The 20,770-nt window shown below is 50.4% G+C and overlaps 1 protein-coding gene across 7 annotated transcripts in view; it reads left to right on the top strand.

Moving 5' to 3' along the window:
* The window catches only part of PITPNM2 (phosphatidylinositol transfer protein membrane associated 2), a 125,952-nt gene that overhangs the window by 80,149 nt on the left and 25,033 nt on the right, over positions 1–20,770 (top strand). For all 7 annotated transcript variants that reach the window (XM_064522000.1, XM_064522005.1, XM_064522004.1 and 4 more), the window contains 9 exons: positions 745–866; positions 2,582–2,815; positions 8,893–9,216; positions 11,438–11,533; positions 14,684–14,788; positions 15,662–15,732; positions 18,617–18,861; positions 19,331–19,520; positions 20,564–20,683. In XM_064522000.1, the coding sequence (XP_064378070.1) occupies positions 745–866; positions 2,582–2,815; positions 8,893–9,216; positions 11,438–11,533; positions 14,684–14,788; positions 15,662–15,732; positions 18,617–18,861; positions 19,331–19,520; positions 20,564–20,683 (1,507 nt within the window). The remainder of the gene's footprint in view (positions 1–744; positions 867–2,581; positions 2,816–8,892; positions 9,217–11,437; positions 11,534–14,683; positions 14,789–15,661; positions 15,733–18,616; positions 18,862–19,330; positions 19,521–20,563; positions 20,684–20,770) is intronic.

Below are 20,770 nucleotides of genomic sequence, written 5' to 3'. Positions count from 1 at the left end.
GCCAGTAAACCAGGCAGGAAATCTGGCCCTGCGCAGAATCAGGCTGTGTTTTATTCTCCTGCAGATTCTTGGCAAGAACTCAGCTTTTCTCCTGGCTGAGGTGCATTTCCAGAGCATCCCTGTTTTAATACCTGTGTCTCATCTGTAAGGATAACGTAACTTGTTAATATAGCAGACCCGAATGCTGTCTCCACGCTGAAAACTGCTCCTCTAAAAGCAGCCTGTTCTGGTAGTCATCTCCTGGAGGAGATGATGTCAAACCGAGTATGCAGTTTTTTTGTCAGTGCCTCTGCAAATTGAGACTATTTGCTTTTCCCCTCGGGCTTTCTCCTGCCAGTGCTTGCTGTTGCCGGCTGAGAAGTTGTTTCTGGGCCCGCGTGGGTGCCCGATCCCCGGTGACTGCATGGGGCGCGTTGGCTCCGTGTCTCCTGTGATCCGTGTAACGCCCCGTGGGCAGCAGGCTCCTTCATCGCTGCGTGCTTGGGGTTTTACTAAGACAGAGCCATTCCGCTGAAGCCTCCTGTCCAAGGCAAACTCCTGCCTTAAGAAGTTATTAAAGAAATTTCAGTCTTTTTTTTTTTTGTAATCTGTACAGGTGGTATTTTCAATCTGTCTGAAGTAAAACATGAGTAAAGGCTGGCTTGGATTTGGGACTGATTTTTATACATCCTGGGAAGCGTTTTGTCTGCTTGCTGAGCTGAGCCTAGCAGGATTTACCCCGAGCTGCACTGTTCTCTCTTTCAGGTATACGTGTCCTTTTGTGGAGAAGTTCTCTATTGATATTGAGACGTACTACAAAACTGACCCAGGAGAGCACGTCAACGTGTTCAACCTTTCTCCTGCAGAGAAAAGACAGACCATTCTCGGTGAATAGCCCTTTTCCCTTAGCTTGTTTTCCTTTATTCTGCTTTTTGTTTGCTATGTAAAGGATTTTTTGTGTTGTGTCCCATATCTCCCCCCACCATTAGTGGACAGGCTGCTGAGTGAGGTACAACACGTAGGGTGAGGAGATCTGACTTCTCTTCTAGGCTCGGTGTAAATCACACAGTATTTTTAGAGAAATCATTTCAATCCCCCATCTCTAAAATGGAGCTGATGTTTTCCTGTCTCCTTCATGCGGTGCTCTGAGGAGTAAGACATCTAATGATTTGGGGAGTAATAAATAGAGATAAATATTGAAGAGGACAACACTTGCTATTTTATACTGCTTTATAACTGTATAGCTGCTTTGTGTATATGAAAATACCATTCCTGTCTGCACCTCTGAAACATGAGGGTGTATTTCATTTTTGCTTCCCATCCTTCTAGTATCAGCATCATGCAGGTTAACACTTCAGCTTTGCAGCCTTCTTTGGGAGATCGGGCTAATGAGCCTTACACTTAAGGATTTAACAAGGGAAAAGCAAAAAGGAACATCTTGTAAAAAGGCAGAAAATGGCCAGCGTCGCAGCAGCTCCCGTGTCTTGCTGTCCCTCGTGGCCCGTGACGGTGGTATTTGCAGCAGATCCGCGTGGGGGGCCAGGAGTGCCGGCAGTTATCGTCCCGCAGAGTTAAAGCATCGCTTGCTCATTGAGCTGCTGGGACTCGACTATTACTTGAGCTGAGTCTGAGTCCTGGTAGGCGCAGGAATGAGGGCGCACCGTGCCCAGGAGCTCTGGAGAAGGACATCTAGCGGCTGCTGTGACTCCGTGAGCTCTGGTGACGCGCTGCATGACAAGGGACACCCGGCGCAATTTTACTTGAGCGTTACTTGACTTAAACTTCTTTATTCTGAACTTCAGTTGACTGTCCTCTTTGCTGTATCTGTCTGATCAGGCTTTCCGTACTGAACCAACTCAGCCTAAACTAGGCTGGAGTCAGGCTGCCTCCCTCGAAAGAGCTGCCGTTTCTTGGGCAGAGAGATGCTGTCCTTCAGTCCAAATGCTAGATGCTTCTGCTGAGGTTTGCGGGGGGTTGCAGATCTTTAAAATGCGTTCATTCATTCTGCTCCCATTGCATTTTCCACTTCTGCATTGCCGGTTGTTGTTAATTAGGGCAATTTGGGATTTATACTACAGAGGGTAGAAAATTTAACATGTCGAGTGCAACAGTGGCGTGTGACAAGTAGCGTGTTACTGGTAACCTCCCTTGATGTGCTCCAAAGATAAGGTATTCAGTGGGTAGCATCTTTTCCATTACAGTACTAAAAAAAGGCAGATGTGTTTTAACTGTGTCAGATTAGGCAGAGCTGTAGCACTGTGAGCGATGGTAGAAAAGCTGAAAGATCTTTGTGGAGCTGGAAAGACGGAGGGCGTGGATCTGCCCGGGTGCTGTGGACCTGCAGTGACTGTGGGCAGAAATATCTGTTTGGAGCAAAGCATCTTTTTTCTGTAGCAGTGTGTGCAAGTTCCCCTGGCAAAGCTGATTGCTGCCCAGGAGCAATATATAAACAATCCAAATATCAGTTGTTTAAGTGAAAAGAAACTAAATTGCTGTAATGTTTCTGGTACTTACTAAAATAGAAACAACTTCTGAAAAATGGTATTTTCTTCCGTTGTTCAGGTAAAGGAAGAATTTAACTGTTTCTATTCTCTTTTTACAGATCCTATTGATATTGTTAAAGATCCTATCCCTCCACATGAATACAAAGCTGAGGAGGATCCAAAGCTGTATAAATCAATGAAGACTAAAAGAGGCCCCCTCTCAGAAGACTGGATTGAAGAATACAAGAACAACCCTGGGAAATACCCAATCATGTGTGCATATAAACTTTGTAAAGTCGAGTTCAGATACTGGGGGATGCAGTCCAAAATCGAGCGGTTTATCCATGATGTTGGTGAGCATTTGTAGTCTTGCAAGGTTCACTGTCAACTCCTTAATGTTGTTTCTGAATTGAAACACGCAGGTGAGGTATGTGCGATGTAACGTATTACAGGACCTGTCTGTAAGGAGATTTTTGGACCAGACTGCCCTGTCACGCACAGAGCTATGGGTCAGTTCAGAAAAATCATGTTGTTCTATCATTTGTAATCGCAGTATGTGTGAATCCAGATCACGTGTAGCCGCTGAAATGGTTATAGGTGCTGCGTAGGCAAGATCTTGCATTTCCTTTTTTTTAGATAAGGATTTGTCTGTTGAAAATTTAGCCAGTTATTTTTCCAAATCTGCCATTTCTCTTTACTATTGAGCAGCCCTTGAGGATTTTGTCTAAGAAATGAGCTGCACCTACAGTCCCCCTTCCGCGGGGTTCAGGAAGGCGCTCTCCGGCGAGTCGCCGGTCTCCGCTGCCTTGCGGCAGGGCGGTGGGTGCTCACGCAGGCACGCACCTCTGCCCTCCCGGTTGCAGTGTCCGGGACTCCCCACCCCGCTGTGCTCGCAGCCCGCCACGGGTCAGGGACAGCTCTCAGTCGTGAGTAAAGGTGCCGCTTTGATTGATGTGTCACTCTTAGGTCCGTGCTTTTAAGGAGGTGGCTGTTGCTTGTGTCTCAGGAGTAACTAGGTGGAGACCGTGCAAGTCAGAACAGTGGGAGCCGCGCTGGCAGTGATTTGTTCTTTGCAGAAAATCTATAACACGGCTGCTATCGTTTCTGAGCCTTGCCACAGGAGATGGGAGCTGTGGCCAGGTGGAAAACTTAAGGAATATTTCTTTAAATCATTCCCATCTCAAAAAATGTAGATCTGTGGCTGTCCTCGTGATGAGGAGACAGACGTGATGAAGAAGGGGCCAACTTCTCGTAGAGGTGAAGGATGCTGGCTAGTTTCTGTACACAGTAAATTCCCCTCCGTGACCTCTACAGCTGTCCCTCTCTGTATGCAAAGCTGCTCTGAGGTGCATGATGCTAGAGTAAGTAAATGGTTTTGTAGCTCTTTTCAGTCGTACCATGCTCCTGAGAGCTAATGTGGAAAACACTGATAGAGCAGCGGAGCAAGGCGTACGCCGTTCTCTGAAGAATCACGGGTTGCTCTCTTAGAGCTCCTTTGGTTTTACTTTGCCTACGGATGGAGGTTTTTACCTGTTACGGACTCCGTTACAAGTGGCTGTCTGCAGTGAGCTCCCTCGGCGTTTCGGTGACATGGGTTAATTTAGTGTATACTGCAAAACATGGGGGCAGAATAACAACTCCATTGTATCTGCTAAATTAAAAAGGAAGCATGTGACTCTTCCAGTTGTTCAGAGGTGTTTGGCATAGATTAAACTGTGGTCCCTTAGAAATGCTTCTTTTGTATTTCATAAAAGATTGCCTGCTGTTTCCCTCTTGATTGAGGCTTTGCGGAGAGCCGAGCCAGTTCATTGTCTGCCTTTCAAAAGCCTTTCCACTCTGTTATAATGATGGCAAATAATGTCTTTCAATGTGGTTAAGATGCATAAAATCAGAAAAGTCTTTAAGAAGAGACAAAGTTGAGTGACTGAAGAGCGAAAGCCATAACTGCAGGTATCTACAGAAGATGCGTAGCTTTGCCTTGCAGTGGAATAGCCATGGGCAGGCTACCAGTGGGTGGAAAAGCGTCAGAGCCCGCGAACAAAAGACAGTTGGGTATGAGGATGTTTAAGTTGGATGTGGGCTACGACGTGGCTGACCAGGCTGGTGGGCTGCTCTCCGTTTTGTCTGTGTGTTGTAAAACGAGATGGTGGGCCCAGGTGCCACAGATGTTGATGTCTCTTGGAGATGTTCTCTCCTGGGCATTTCTGTCCTCATTCCTCCATGCCCAGACCTGGCAAAGCTGTTTCTTGGGGGATTGACTCTCCGTGTGCAGTGTTGTCAAGCCAGCAAGAAAACCCAGGCACGATCCAAGAGCAGGATCCAAACTCTGCCCTAGGTGGGAGCAGTCCTTTGCTGGAGCACACTGAAATTGGAGACTGGCTTGAAAGAAGAGAACTTGCAAGTTAAGTGATGGATGGATTGTAATATGTGGAAAGGCTACCGAGTGCGGAGGGAGTAACTCTGGGGGATGGTGTTGAAATGTTCTCCGTCTCTTACTGAGCATAACAGCCATTTTTTCTGATGACTAATTGGGCAGTTACTCAGTGCTTTGACAGCCTGAGACACAGACTGAAATTGTGGGCTATTAGTCTACTTGGCTGTAATATTTGTATGCTTTTTTACTCCTTTTCCATAGAATTTAAGTTTAATTGGACTGGCACTGCATAATGTTCTGCTCCCACTCACTTCCTAATCGTGCACGTGGGCTCTGACTCTTTTGTTGTTAAACAAATGTGTTGACTGTGTATGGGTTATTGATTATATACTGGGGCAAAGTGTGTTCCCAGCCCAATAACCGGAGCTTTGCCTGAGCCAATGTGTCTTCGGGTATGTACGTCCAAATTGTCGCGCAGGGTTGCCGTGGGATTGTTTTAGAAAGCTCTTTTGCCCAGCTTTTGCTTCACTTAGGTACCTCAATGAGAAGGTTCATCCAGTAGACACTGTCCCTTGGGGCCTGGGCGTATGGTTTTGTCTTCTCCAGCCGGGGCAGGCTGCAGTTGGGGTGACGTGGCTGTGACCACGCGCTTGGCTTGGTGAGGGGTCTGAGCAAGGGGAGCAAGCAGGCGTACCGGCGGGCTGCGTCTGCTCGGGTGCCTTCAGCACCGAGGACCGTGCTGACGAGGTGGTGGCATCTGCTGCGACTGTCGAGGAAATGGTGTCACGCAAGGAAAATCAGGCATCCTTTGTCTGCTGCCAGGCAGTTGTGTGTTAGAAAACGCTTAGGGATGTTGCCGCTGGGTGCATAAAGCGACTTTTTGGCTACGCAGTGACTATGTGGATAGCTGAGTGGGGTTTGGGGCTTTGTTCTTTTTTCACGTTGAGTTTCTATCAGAGTTGCTATTTTTATTTCAAAAGACAAACCCAGAAGGGCAGACAAAAGCTTTTCAAATTCAGCTAGAGAGTCCGCCCGGTCCTGGCTTGTCTCGGGCTCGTTTACGCTTCCCTTTGCGAGCGTCGGGGACAGCACCGCAGTCCGCAGGCAAATCCCTCCCGAAAGCCAGCGCTTCGAGGACTGCGCCCGTCCCCGCGGCGGGGTGGTTGAGGCGGTGAGCCGAAGGCGAGTGATTTAAATGTTTGCGCCCTGCTAGACTCTCGCAGATGATCTTTCCGCGAAGCGCAGTGGGAAATGTAATTAAATCAACGCAGAAATGATGGGTACTCCTGAGCTCGGTCTGCGTGTGCGCGTGTGGGGTTTTTGTTTTTTACACCCAACTGTTGCGCTCGCTAGAGAAATAATAAGCTCTTGTTAACTACTAATACTACTGAAATCAGCTGGTACCTGCCTCCTTGTAAAAATCCCGTTCCTGTTGTTTTTGCTGACTTCAGTGCGTGATTTGCCTGCTCGGACCGTGGTGTTTTCCCCGAGTCCGGAGGAGGAAGCTCGGACGAGCACGGCACGAACTGGGCAGAGGGAGAACAAACTCTGCGCGATGCGCCCGACTCTGCTGTGCCGCAGGGAGGCCTTCGGTGCTGTCCTCCATCACCAGCGGTGGGGATTTTTTCTATTTTTCCGCTCCTTTTGCACCTGGACGGCCTCGTTCTCTTCCAGGTGTTTTCCCCGTGCTCGCGAGAGCTGCGGCACAGCCGACGCGTCCCAGGTGAAGGCGGGAGGCCGGGGAAACGATTTCCGTCTTTCTGACCTCAAAAGTGAGCTGGAACGAGAGGCAAAGCAACCACGAAGCCCCACGAGGGCGTCTGATTTTCGGCAGGGCGAGGCTGTGGGAAGGGGCTGTGGGGTCTCCGGGGTGGCCGCCGCGCTCGGAGCGGTGCTGACGGGAGCGGTGGGCTCCGCTGGCGCGAGCCGTTTCCGTGAGCCGGGGAAGAAGTGCGAGAAGGCGAAGGGGAACTTCAGAGGCCGTCTTGCTTTCTGCAAGTGGTTTTCTTCGTTCCTTATGATGCTAGTTCCTTAAAACAAAGATAGGCGCGATGGGTGGCCTCTAGGCCCTCGCAGAGAGGACTTTGGCAGGGCAGAGGAGCTGCGGCGTTGGCACCCCGGGGCTGGGTGCAGAGGCCGTGGTGCTCGCCAGGCTGGTGCCGCGGAGGAAGCCGGGGAGCGGGAGACCTGGGAGCCTCCATCCCCGTCGTTGCGTCTACTCGATCGGCTTTCAGGCAAAGGAGAAGTGGACGTTGTGGACGTGATGGAGTTTGAAGGATGGCTGTGGTGTCGGGGACAGAGTTAAGGCAAGGGAAGCGCTTTCTTGGCTTCCAAGGTGGATGTGACGGGAGCTCAATCCTCATTTTTAAGCTCTGCTGCACGTCAGTCATGACAGGAGGTGAAAAGGCTAAAACATGCTCCTGCGGTTCTGCAGAAAGTAATCAGGTGGGGGAAATAACTCTGAATCTCTGCTGAGGTTGAGCAGAATGAAGTTGCTGAGGACCCTCGTTCTGCCCCCAAAGGTCATCATAGCCTCCTGGCTCAAACGCGCGTCTGTTATGTGGAGCTGCTTTCTGAAAGGCAGGCTGAGAAATACATAAAAAATTCATAGATTTAATCTTACTGTGCAAATGAAGTTCAGGTTGAGCTGATCCATCGTGTTGGCTGCTGATCTCAGTGCTCGCTTCCTCCGGATAGGACGCTTTTTTGTGGTGGGTGGTGCGTGTGTGGTGGCCTTGGGGACTAACCAAGGTGCAGAGCAGCAGACAAATGGCCAGGCCTGGAAGGAGAAAAATAAATACGCGTATACATACGTACAATACCCCGCCTGCCAGCTTTGCGGTGCAGGATCTCTCTGCTCCAAGCTTAGAAGTGGAGAGTTGCGGCTCCGTAATCCCAATGGTGCTAATTCCCACGGCTGCTTTTGGCACGTCCTTCAACCCATCCCTGCCTCAGTTTCCCCATGATTACAGGGGGAACAATAATCACCGATTTTTCAGAAGGGCTGCTGAGGATTAGCTTGTCAATATTTGTAGAAGCTTTTTAAAGCACCATTGCTGCTCTCTGCTCCTGTCAGTAATAAATAGGCATTTGGAGCCTTGACCTGCCATGAGCTTTTCAGCAGTGATATTGGTTGAAAATCCTGAGTGATTATCCTGTTTTAAGGTCTTACTGGTATGACAGTGGTAGCCAACACTTTTAACTCTCAGAAGGAAGTTTCTGTTGCCTGCTCACAAGCATTGTGTGTGTTGATATTCAGATGGTTCCTCCTTTCAGGGATGTGATATTTTGAAATTGTGTTTTAAATTGGCTTTACCCGCTTCATTTTTCTCATGCAGCAGAAGAAAGGGACTGTATCTGTAAAATAAAGTGTCTGTCTTCCCTCCCTTCCTTTGCTTCCCATCCCATTATCTCAGAAGCTTGTAGCTGTTAGACCATTTTGCTGATAAATAGAAACTGGGTGCAGATTTCCAGGGATAGGAGAGGTTTTAGTCATCTCAGCGCTGCCAATGTGGGATGTGCTCCTGCCACATTACCACCCTTGGGGACTGTGCAGTGTTCAGGAAGGAACCACTTGAAACTCTCCTGGATAAAAGAAGGTTGTGTTTGGGGGTCTTTTTCATTTGTTTTGTTGTTTGGTTTGCTGGCAATGTACTTCACTTTGAAGGCTGGGTCCAACTGTTACAACCTCCCACAACTTCAAGGGGGTTGGGACATTTGGGCTCTGCACCTGGCTCCTTCCTTCTTGGTGGAGCGGGCAGTCCCAAAACAAAATCCTGGATTTGAAATTAGGAGGTCACTCCCCCGGTTGAAAGCAGTTGCAGAAGAATAATTTTGCTGCATGGTTGGTTCGCAAGATTGAGGGGATGCGATACATGAAGTGACCAATTTGCCATCCCAGTGGTTGCTGCGTGAAGGTCCTTTATTGCAGGTTACTCCACGGTGTCATTAACTCCACTGTACTCGATGCCATAATGTCTTGAGGTTTAGGGGATGGGAACACCTCTCTTTGCAAAGTTTAGTAGCATCGGTGACAAGGGCGTTCTGGCTTTGCAGGCTTGCGGAAGGTCATGGTCCGTGCCCATCGGCAGGCCTGGTGCTGGCAGGATGAGTGGTACGGGCTCACCATTGAGGATATCCGGCAGCTGGAGAAGGAGGCGCAGTTGATGCTGGCTCAGAAGATGGCCCAGTTCTGCAGTGACAACGATACCGAGCAGCACGGAGCCAAAGACACTCCTGGCGAGAAGGATGTTGAAGTTGACACTGTTTCGCCCGTTGACACAGAGGATGTCGCTAGTAACAGCGAAACAGCATCCGGGAGGTCACTCACCAAGCAGTGGTCCACCTCTTCCAAGTCCTCACGATCTTCAAAAAGAGGAGGTAAGATGGGACACTGATGACTTGCTCCCCTGTGAGCTGTGTGGAGGTTGTGCTTCTGGGAGGTATGAGCATGTCTCCTGATGGCTGTCCCCTTTGGGACAATGCATATTGCATTAGCGAGTCCCTTTTAACGCTCATAAAAGAGACCTTCTCTGGTGGTCTTGCAGGCTCAGTCTTCTCAGATGACCTGTTGTAGGTTTGGGAACATTTCTAGTTGTCCCATAGGTGTGACTCTGTGACACATGCTCTTTGCCGGGGGGGATATGTTCCTGCACGCTGTTCATGCCCAAAGCTGGTGTGAGGCTGCCTGGGGGCTGCTGCCCTTCGCTGGTGGCAACGTGCTGTAGCTCTGCAGGCACCAAAAACGAAAGGGTTTGAATTCTCAGAGAGCAGCAGAAAGGGCAGGAACCCTCAGCAGCTCCACGTTTGGCCAAGCACAGCTGATGGCTCTCCGAGCGAGAGGGAGACTCTTGGTTTTTCTGGGCCCCCCAGGGACAGCCTTTCCTCCAGCGGCAGCGGAAGGGCGATGCGGGTGAGCGAAGCTTCGCCAGCTCTCACACGTACGAAAGATTGCGAGTCGACTCGCAGTTTTTTATTTATTGCTCCATCACTGATTTCATCCCAGGGTGACCGAGATATGAACAGTGGTTTTCCTTTGCGATGATTCAGTGGAGTGAGCCCCAGGGAAGAGCCTAGTAGTCACTTTATAAATCATTATATGAATATAAAAGCACTGACTGTCTTGCTCGCGCCAGGATTTTGTAGCGACGGGCCCATGCTCTGCTGCGCGCCTGGCCGCGAGCCCCTCTCCCAGCGCCGGGGCGTTCGCTGGGCGCTGCGGTTTTCCGACCTTCCGGGGTTTTACTGGGAGGTTTTCTCTAGTAGCTAAGGCTGAGTTTCTTTTAAACTGCAGCTTGCCTCAGCTTTTAGAGGAAAAAAAAAAAAAACCTAATGAAAGAAATGAATTGTGATGTGCTGGGAAGTACGTCACGCGGATATTTTAATCCTCCGTCGTGCTGGCTTTAAGAGATGGCAGCGCATTAGCATGCGGAGGCAAGGAGGGCTGCCCGGACTCGCCGCCGCCGCGTCTCCACGAGAGCTCCGTCTTTTCTGTGCCATCCGAGCGAGACCTCTGGGGCTGGCAGGACCCTTGTCACCATCCCATATGTTATTTTAGGCTCTATTTTTAGCAACTATTATGCGAGTGCCTTGACGTCACCGCAGCGTGGAGGAGCTCGGCTCCGCCAGCCGCCTCGCTCGCCGTCCCCCGGGGTGGGCGGTGGGGAGCTGGGGGCTGCCGAGCCGCCGCGGAGCTGCAATTAGGTGACTCCGCGCAGGGTCAGCGCAGCCTTTCCGCGTGCCGATAGCGAATTAGAAGCGTTTGCCGTGCGTGCTGAGCACCGCCACGGCACGAGTGGGAAGCAGCCTGTGCAGCCATGGCAGTAAGCAGCGCTCGCTGCAGCGGGCGGCTTGCCTGCGACGAGTTCAGCTGGGAGTTGAGGCTGGATCGCTGCTGAATTATACCTGGAAAAAGTAATGCCGTAAAACACTTGCATGGCACAGGGAACGGAGTGGGAGATGGAGGGCAGCAGGGAGGGCTGGGATAAGGAGGCGAGCAGGACCCGAGGGCTCGTCGGGTATTTTCCTCGCTCCGGCAGGACGGCCGCTCTCCCGGCTCCCTGCAAAGCAGGGGAGGGCATGTTGTTTAAATCATTCAAGTTTCAAGTTTAAATAGATATCTAATCCAATTTGTGTGGAAGCAATTTCCTTCCAGAAAACAGATTATTTCTGTGCAGGCTGCTCTGCTTAGTTACCCGCCCGAAAGTTGGTGAAGCCGAGGCACGGCTCGTGTGCTGATGAGAGGCACGAGAGGGCTTCCAGTCCGCCTGCCTCCTTTCTAATTGCAAACTTTAAAACCCAGCTGACTTCGCACGTCCTACTAACAATTATAAATAGCTGCCATTCAAAATAGCATAGGAGTGATACAAACAGCTTGCTTTAATGTAGCATCTTGCTGGCAGGTTATAACAACAGTAAACAAACAGGCTCTCTAAAGCGGTACACTGACATCACACCAGCATCATCAGGGTTTTGTGTTTTAATATTGCAGCAGTGAATTTTTCATAGGGAACACACGACTCTTCCTCCAGCAAAGATCATGTTGGGAACTCTCTGTCTTGTCGCTTTAGCGTATCGCATCAGGCTTTTCTGTTTTTTCCAGCAAGTCCCTCACGCCATAGCATCTCTGAGTGGAGGATGCAGAGCATTGCCAGAGACTCGGATGACAGCTCAGACGATGAATTCTTCGATGCACATGGTATGTGGGACCTGAACCACCGGCGTTTGCTTTCTGAAACGGTGGGGAAGGAGGAAGGAGAGCCTGGGGCGGGGTGGGGAGGACTTCTTGCTTTGTCTGAAAGCTGCTCCTTTCTAACCAAGATATGTGCAGCGTCGGTGCAGCTTCTTCAGGCATTCCCAGCGTCACCCAGCAGGCTGTTAGATTAAACGCAGCGGCATTTGGGGCTCAGTGTAATCTGTTTGAAGTGATCTTGAATGATCTTAATGTTTAGAGCTGTATTTTATTTGGTGCAAATGAGCACGGGTAAAATTCATCAATGCTAACTGAGCTGTGGGTGTGTCTGAATCTTTCTGATTCAGTATGACTGAAATTTGGGGTTTTTTTAAGAAGATCAGTAAAAGGCATGATGAATTGTCCTATCTGGGCCTGAAGAGACCCAAGTTTGCCTGTATTAACTCCTTATTTGCCTGTTGCAAGAAATACGATAGTGAATGCAGAGAGGTACTTCAGGTGCCAAAATTCGTCAGTGTGGATTGCAGGATTCCCGGAGTAATCTGACTGCTCGCGCTAGGGGAAAGCTCTGTTATTATTTCTGTGCATGTGTGCGTGAAGATGCTTTGTTCGGCTGCACTCATTTTGTATATTTTACTTGACGTGTACTTAAGCCTGCAAGGCTTCATCTCCGCTGACGACAGATGGACTCTTCTCCCCGCTTGTAATGCTAATCTAGCCTGGTTGCCCAACATGTACTGATGAAGTTGGTGACCTTTCTGTTAAACGAAGTTGTTAGAAGATCGTGCCCCAGTTTCGTAAAGCAGAATTTCACTGACGTTCAGCTGAACTGCAGTTCAGTCTCAAGAAACTGGTAGTTTTGCGTTCCAGGAGAGTTCTCGTGCCAAGCGTTCGGGCGGACATCCCAAATTCCCGGGCAGCGAGAGCACGCCGGTGGCACGCTGCCGTACGGTAGTGACTTGCACAGCAGAGTCAGTGGCTGCTGCGTGTGCAAGTCGAGGTGATAAATGCGCCGCTTGTCCAGAAAGAGAAGGACCAACTTGCTTTAAGTGTCCCTGTTTATCGACTTACGTAGCATCTGCAAAATCTGTACGTGAGGAATTTATTGTAGCGATATACATACAAGAAAAGAGGAATGAGTCATTGAAATGGCTTCACTGCTATCCACCTTCTGTCCTGCCTTTTTAACTGCTTGGTAATAGAAGTGGAGATAGAGACATTTCCCATTGGGATTGAGGCCCCCGGGAATCCCCAAAGTGGGATACCCCCTCCCAAGGGGCCAGGGAAGGAGAGGTAACAAAAAAGAGCCGTGTGCCCCGGTTGGTATCTGCACCTCTGTTGCAATGCTCCAAGGAGCTTGCTAATAAAATAATACTAAAAAAAAAAGGCAGCTCTGCTTCTGCTAGTACAGAGTGTGTCTCCGTTTATGCACAGATTGTGCTCTGCAATCCACGCAGTTGAGTTTGGAAAATCTGCCTGACGTGAGGGGATTTGGGCTCGGGAACCGCAGCCTTGCTGCGTGCCGTCAGCGCGGGCGGCCCTGGGGAAGGGCCCCGCAGGGACCCGGGGTCCGCGAGCAGGGACCGGCGCTGGGGCCGGCGTGGCCCCGGCTGCGCGTCGGCGCTGGGCAGAGCGCTCAAACGCGGCTCCTCGCAGCGCGGGGGGCATAGCCGGAGCCCCAAAAGGTCTCTTGCCTTGGGCTTCCCACCCCTCCTCCTTCCCTGGCACGCTCTGGCCAAGAGGTGACAAATACAGTAATATCCGTCCTGCAATAAATACTAATAACAGGAGCAATATCCCATTCAGTGATCACTTGTGCAGCAATAAGGGCTATAATTAAACCTCTCAAGGAAATAAGTTTAATATTTAGATTAAGTTGCTGAAGGAGCCTTGCGTGCAAGCTCCCCCTTAATCCTCCGCCAGCGCGTTGCAGCCGCGTGCTTTCGCCGCGCTCTGGGCACGTAGCTCCGCACTCCCTTGCGCAGGGAAATGGGAATTTGCTCATGTTTTTTCCGTAGCTGAAAAATGCGACGGCGTATTGACACAACGCTCTCCAGGTTGCTGTCTTTTATGGTCAAAGTGTTAATAGAAACTCCTAAAAATAGACAGTCTTTGCTCGGCTCTGTACGGTCCTCTGTACATACAGGTTTTTGAGCTATTGCTCAGATTTGCTAAGAAGAGTAACACATTTCAAATCTTGTTGTCACTGATCTGGGGATTCTTCCAGCTAATTATTTTATTAGTAACTATACGGCAACAAGAGAGAGGGAGTCCTGGTCTGTGACTCCAAAGATTACAGCTTTTAGATCTCCGAGACATCTGAAATTGCTGTTATTATGATGCTTATAACTCTTTATTAAATTTACAAAATGCTAATTTTCAGGGAAGAAATACTAGGCACGGAACAGTAAATTAATTAGAACCCAATTAACCTCCATAACAACAGAAGATACATCCTCAAATTAAAAAATAAAAAACCCAGCAGCCCGGACCGAAGGCCCTCTTCTTCCAAGGCTCGCGTCGCTGTCGCTCGCTTTCCTGGGATTTCGCTGGGGAGCTCCCGTCTGTCCGGGCAGAGGATGCGGGGGCATCCGTTCCTTTTCCTGAATCTCGGAATATGAGGTTTTGGGGCCCGTGTTCTCCGTGAAGCGGAGCCGGCGGCTGGCAGCGGGTCCGGACGGCGCCGGGGTTGGCAGGAAATGACGGCCGCCCTCCGGGCGAGCGGCTCCCGTCTCCAAAGGAAACGGGGCTAAAGATAGCCCGGAGAGCTCCCGTCTCCTCCGTCGCTCGTGCTTTTTTAGGTCGCGGTCCCGCCAACAGCAGCAATCCCCATCGCGGCCCCCCCGAGACCTCGCGCGGCCTTCTGCGCCCTCCCGGAGCCCGCTGCTCGTCGGGAGCCTAAAAACCCGCGGTTTTGTTTCCCTCCCGCGTCCTAGGATTTTCTTTAACAACATGCTGATTTACTTCTTTAAATGCACTTTGATTTCCGTGTGGCAAAAGCTGCAGTATCATGCTTTATAAACATTTGGCCGGCTTGAGTCGTAATAAGATTAGAGAATTATGAGGCCTTACTTTTATTTCTGATTCTGTTGTGTGCTCTTGTCTCTATGCATATTTGTATGTGTGTGACTCTAAAAAAAAATCTGTTTTTTAAAGAGGACTTGTCTGACAATGAGGAAATGTTCCCGAAAGAAATAACCAAATGGAGTTCCAATGATCTGATGGATAAAATTGAAACCCCTGAATGCGATGATGTCCAGGGTAATTTTTTTTTTTTTTTTAAGTTAAAACTGCATGTGGCGTTTTACAGTCTTTGCGCGTAATTGTTACAGCCACATTCTGAAAAAGGTAAAACTTGTTCTCTTCATCTCACAAAAGGAAAAGCTGAGACGGAGCATAAAAATAACCGTCCAGCGCTGCAGAAAGAGCTGCCCGGTGGGAGCTGGGAAGAGGAAGCTCTCGATTTCTCTTTATTTCCCGCTTTGGTTCGGCTCCTTTGTGTGACAAACAGGATTCTCCGCTGTAATGATGAAATATTCCAGTTCAGTCTTAAATTACTTGAATTTCTCCCAGCTCTTCTTTCCTCTTGCTCCTTCCTTTGTTCTCGCCTGCCTCTGCCTCCGTTTTATTTTCTGCTCACCTTTGTGAAAGCCTGAAAGGAAGGCGACTCCTCAACCGGAGCGCGGTTCACGTAGCCGCGCGGTGGAAGATGACGCTTAAGCTTTTGGGGACAAAGCAGATCTGCGTAGGCGCAGGCCCACGAGCCCGTCAGACCTCTGCTCCCGCAGCACGGCTGGCGCAGCGCCTTTCATTTCCCCACAAACTGAGGATTTCCGACGGTTGGGCACGGATATCCCATTGTTGCCACGTTTCAAAAAGCGAGGATACTGGGTCACTGTAATGAGACGAGCTTGCTAACGCCCTCGTCTTACTGAGGTTAGGAGACGCTGCTGGACAGAAGTGACCCTGCCTTGCCCGGGCTTCCGAAGTGGGAGGGAGCAGGGGGCATTTTTATGGGAATAATTAAGGAGCTCTGGGGCTGAGAGGCGTTGGCACAAGCAATGCCGCCGTGAAAGATGGTCTTTGCCGACCAGCAGCTCTTCCCGCTGACGTTTTAACCCTCTGTGCTTCCAGGCGACTTGTATCAGGAGACGGCGGCGGAGTACCGCGTCGCCTCCAGCGTGGAGCGGCTCAGCATCATCGAGGTGAGCGCACCGGGGCACCTGCTTGCCGGGACGCGCTCGCCGTGGGGCACGCGGCTCCCCGTGCGCGGGTGGTTTAATGGAGCGGGTGTCTCGGGGCGGCTGCAGTCGTCCGGCCCGTAGGCATCTGCCCGTCCCTGCTGCCTAGGTGACTTCCCTGCTTGCAACGTGCCTGCTGAACCACCGAAGTCATGTCATGGCGTGTCAAAGACCATGAGCATCGCTTTGGTGTGTTTAACCTGCCAGGCTATGAGATGATGCTGGTTTGGCTTTGCCGTGTGGATCGTAAACTTGAGGGTTGTGGGGACAGTGGGTGGCCGGTGGTGGGACCTGCTCTAGCTACCTGCGAGCCATCTGCACAGCTCGTGTAAGCCGGGTGCAAGGCCGAGCCGTGAGGTTCACGTAGAGCCTGAAGTGGTGCGGAGAACTTGTCGCCCTCTTCAGAGAGCCCGACAAACTCAGCTCCCTCCCTCATCTAGCTCCACTTTAGAAAAAGAACCAACTTGAAGGTGAGATGGAAGAGCCGGCCATTTGTAGCTGTTCACAAATAAGGTCTACTGCAATAGTATGAAACTCCTGATTAACCATGCAGGGTTTTTCAGGTTAAAAGCCTCCAACACAGGAAGGTAGTTTCAGAAACAGGTGTCGTCAGTGACGCCAAACCTTACAGGGATGCTCTAAAGGGGCACCTCCACCCTACCCTCCTCAGCAGTTGCTCGCCTGGTCCCCCACTTCCTTTAGGAGAAGAGGTTAATGAACTGGAAGGGAGAGGAGCCACCAGATGCCTGCTGATAAACAGCCCGATGACCTGAGCTTGGTGACTCATGTTATTCTCCGAATGAGCACATAAAACATTTGCCTGGAAGCAAAAGCAGTGCGGAGATGCCGAGAGGGCTCCTCCCGTGCCTCCCGCCGCATGCTGCCAGGCAGAGTCCGCCTTGCAGGCCCTGTAGACGCCAACCGGAGGAGGTTTGAAGAGTAGGTATTAATACGGTGTCGCAAAACTACATAATTAAAGGCCATCCTTATGCAGGGAATCTTTATGACGGAGAGTTGGGTGTGAGTTTTAATACCTCCGGTGGGCTGTGTATCAGCACGCACTTCAACTCTTCCTGGTGATAACATTAGCTTTTAGGTGGCTAATGTGCACCTGGGCACGCTTCCCTCCCGCCAGCACGTTTGTCGGGCTCAACCGCTGCTCCAAAGGCAACAGGTGACTCTAGACACTAAAATGAGAACTTCCAGAAGGAAAATCCGGTTGCTCCCCTCCATCTACGCACACTCCCAGCCGGCTACGGCAGTGCCTCCGTCCTGGGGCCTGGCTGCCTTGGGAAAGAGCCCGGCTGCTCTCCGGTGTCTCCGTTAGCCCACAGGAACGGAAGAGATCGGTACCTGCTTTCACCTGCCCTGAAGGCGTTGGGGGGTGGTGAACCCCCATGAGAGCCATGAATGCTGAAAGCTCTTAGGGATTGCTACTAAAAGTAGTTACTGCTCTGTTGTTTTATAACATGCGACCGGTACAAACGGGTGCTCCTGTACCTGCCCCTGGGGCAGCCCGGTCGGGCTCGCAGCTCTTCTGGGATGGCACTTCATGCTAACCTGCCCTGGCATTCGGATGCAATTCCCTCCCTTCCCCAAAATGTCTGTTAAGCCAAATAATTTATTTAATGTAATAAGCAAAGGATCTGGACAGCCAAGATAAAACCGTTACCCTGTTTTTTCAGCAGTCCCCCAGGCAGATGTCGGCCCCTCCTTGGGTGACAGGGGACTTGAAGGGTTTTCTCTCCCGCTTCCTCTTCTACAACACTTTAACCAAATCTGAAGCCTTACACTTATTTATAACTTCTCACTTAGTCAAGCAGACCCAATGACTGATGTCCTCCTACAACTTTTTTCCCAGCGACTTGCCACTTGCTGACCTAGCTGCCCTTGTTTGTTAGCTTTGCTAAATACGTGGTTTGCTGTCAGCTCCTGCAGCTGAGCGCAGAAGCGCAGCAGAAAGCAAGGCCCGATTTTCGTTTCTTCATTTTCCAACCTAACACGCACAAGTAATGTCTTTACCGCTGCCATGTTTTACCTGGGTATGCTTTTTTTGAAATATTTTTCTGCCTTTCAGCATTCCTTCTGCTTAGGACACTCAGTTACTTTAAGGCTTAACTTTTACCCAGGATGACTCTTTCCTGAGTTTTAAGCTGCCCGTTAGGGCTCATGGTTGCAGTTGTGTGCGCGTGTGCTTGTGCATGTGGGGACGCACGGGGGTAGCATGTAGGGCCTGGGAGATGGAGTTGGGTTCTCTGCTGTTGCATCCAGGGGAATCTAAGGATGACTGCCACAAATCAAGCCAATGCCAGCTTCAAGGCAGTTTGGTTTCTTGCCCACAGGCCCAGAGAGGTTGTCCCAAAACCTCATACCTCCTGGGCTTAGAAACCTCATTTTCAGCGTGCATTTATTCAGGATCAGTTTAGGCTCTTTTGTGCTTGTGCCTGCACTATCCTTCGGCTTAAGCGTCCCTCTTCCTTCCTCAGCTTTCTTTTCTTATCCCACCGTGTTTGAGAGCTGGTGTTTTGTCCTGCTGCAGCTTTGCTAAGCAAATCAAGCAGGACTGTTTCAGGCTCTCTCCCAAAAGTCTCCCTGCTCTTCTGCAGACCTGCTCACACTGGAGTCATCTTGGCTGCGTGTGGGTGGCCCAACCTGAACACAGCCCTCTAGATGAGGCTTGCCAGGGCCTTGTTCCGTGGTTAATGCTGTGTCTGTGCCTCTGCTGGAAATACTTTGCTTGACAGATTAAAAGGGTGATGAATTTGTGCAAAACGCACTTGGGACAGATATCATGTCTTTCCTTAGCAAAATAAGCATTTCTCTTATGCTGTGTTTCATTCCCACCTAGGATGAATCGGTGCAGCCATTAATGCAGCCAAGTAAAATCCACGTCCTCCTCTTGGTCCTCCACGGAGGCAACATCCTGGACTCGGGCAGTGGTGATCAGAGCTCCAAACAAGGGGATGTCAACACCATCGCAACCGTGTTTGACACAGTGATGAGGGTACATTACCCAGCTGCCCTTGGACACATTGCCATCAAGCTAGTCCCTTGCCCAGCCATCTGCTCTGAAGCCTTTTCGCTGGTGTCCAGGTAAGTTGCCGCCACCTCGTCACAGAGAGACATGTATAAAATTTTGCTGTTTTTCCCATCCGTGAGATGTTCTGCAAGTCGTGTTGAGCGCTATGACTACGCTTTGCGAATGCTCTTATTAATAAACTAGTGAGGCGTTCAGTCTCAATTTCATACTTAGTTGTAGTGAATACAGTAATCATACAGCAAGACTTCTGTGATTGATTTATTCTAATTAATCCAATAAATACTGAGGCTTTAATTTCTTGTCTAAGGGTTGTTTTATCAATGCAAGTATGTTGTTCTTGAAGATTTATGTTTGATGGGAGGGAAAGATTCATTAAGCTCTCGCCCATTCACAATGGAATAAATGGCCTTTCTGTCTTGAGGCCTTTTTTAATGATCATAATACTGACCGCACTGTCTGCGAATGGTTCTTGCCACCCTGCCCATGAGGCTCAGTCTTTCCGATCTCTCGTGCCCTGTGCAGCCTCAGCCCATACAGTTACGATGAAGGCTGCCTGTCCAACAGCCAGGACCACATCCCGCTCGCCGCGCTCCCTCTGCTAGCGACGTCGTCCCCGCAGTACCAGGAAGCAGTGGCCGCGGTGATCGCCAGAGCCAACCAGGCCTACAGCGAGTTCATCCGATCCCAGGAGGGCACGTCGTTCAACGGCCAGGTGAGCCGGCAGCTGCTTTTAGCCACGATGAAAGGAAGAGCAAGTGAAGCAATTTCCTTCTGAAGCTCTTCTTTCATTAATCTCTCGGAAGGGATGGAAGCGCGACAGTGTTGGGTTGCAATAAGGAAGTGTCATGCTTCCCTTTCTTTCCGAGAGAGAGATTATTGCTTATGCTCTGTCTTGAACCTTTGGGATTCAAAGCAAAGCCTGAGCTTCTGTTCAGAAATGAAGCTACAAAGCTGTGAAGCTGATCAATTTTCAGCACGACACACCTTTCCAAATTAGGAGTGCTACCTCTGTTACTAAATGTGATCTCTATTCCCATGGCAAACCGAGGCTGTTTAAGCATTCCCGTCTTTGAAGGACCTCCAGCAGCTAGCTCTGGAGTTGTCACAGAAGTGGGCTGCTTTTTGAGACACCGCAGCTGCTGGGCCCCCAAAACACGACACTTCTGCGAGCAGAGTGACTCTCTAGCCCAGCGAGGTTTGAGCTCTTGGACTAGCCGCACGTGTGTGCTGCTGCGGTGTGATTCACCCATCCGGGGTTTGTTCCCAGCCAGCGCTGCGCCCGGGGTCCCAGACTCCTTAAACAGCCCTTTAGCACTCGGGGGTCTCAGTGCCTTATTGTGCCTATCTGCTGGATACCCTTGGAGGCGGGACAGCGTTATCTTCTCCCCGTAGAAACAGGGAACAGAAGCAACGGGGAGCTGGGAAGCTTTCCTTAAGTCATACAGAAGGTTGGCAAGGAGGGAATCAAGCTTGTGTTTTGGGACCTGGGTTAGGGCCATAGGCAGTGCTCTGTGTTGCTGTTGCTTCTCTGCATTTGGCTGGTGGGGACAGCCAGAACACATTAGCTGTGTTCGCTAGCGAGAGTCTGCTGGGCGTGAGTGCGTGTTCACTGACAGAACAGTTCTGCTGATGAAAAACCGGCATCTTGTTGCCCCACCTTCCCTAGGTATAATCCAGCACTCCTTTGATTGCCATCTCTGAACCGAAATCAGGGGGCTGGTTTTTCTCCTCCCCTGCTTCTGTTGCCTCTTTCAGGTTTGCTTGGTAGGGGACTGTGTCGGAGGCATTCTGGGGTTTGATGCCTTATGCTACAGCAATCAAACTGTGTCGGAGAGCCAGAACAGCAGCCGGCGAGGAAGTGTTGTGAGCGTCCAGGTAATGAATGAAGACACTGCTGGTGTCTACTTGCAATAGGTCGTCCAGCCGCAGCTCCTCCCAGCGCCTGATTTTAGTAAGGATCTT

The sequence above is a fragment of the Dromaius novaehollandiae genome, chromosome 17, assembly GCF_036370855.1.
Source record: "Dromaius novaehollandiae isolate bDroNov1 chromosome 17, bDroNov1.hap1, whole genome shotgun sequence".
In the NCBI taxonomy this organism is placed as follows: Eukaryota; Metazoa; Chordata; class Aves; order Casuariiformes; family Dromaiidae; genus Dromaius; species Dromaius novaehollandiae.
Note: the sequence above shows the minus strand (reverse complement) of the source record. Positions and strands in the feature narration are given on the sequence as shown.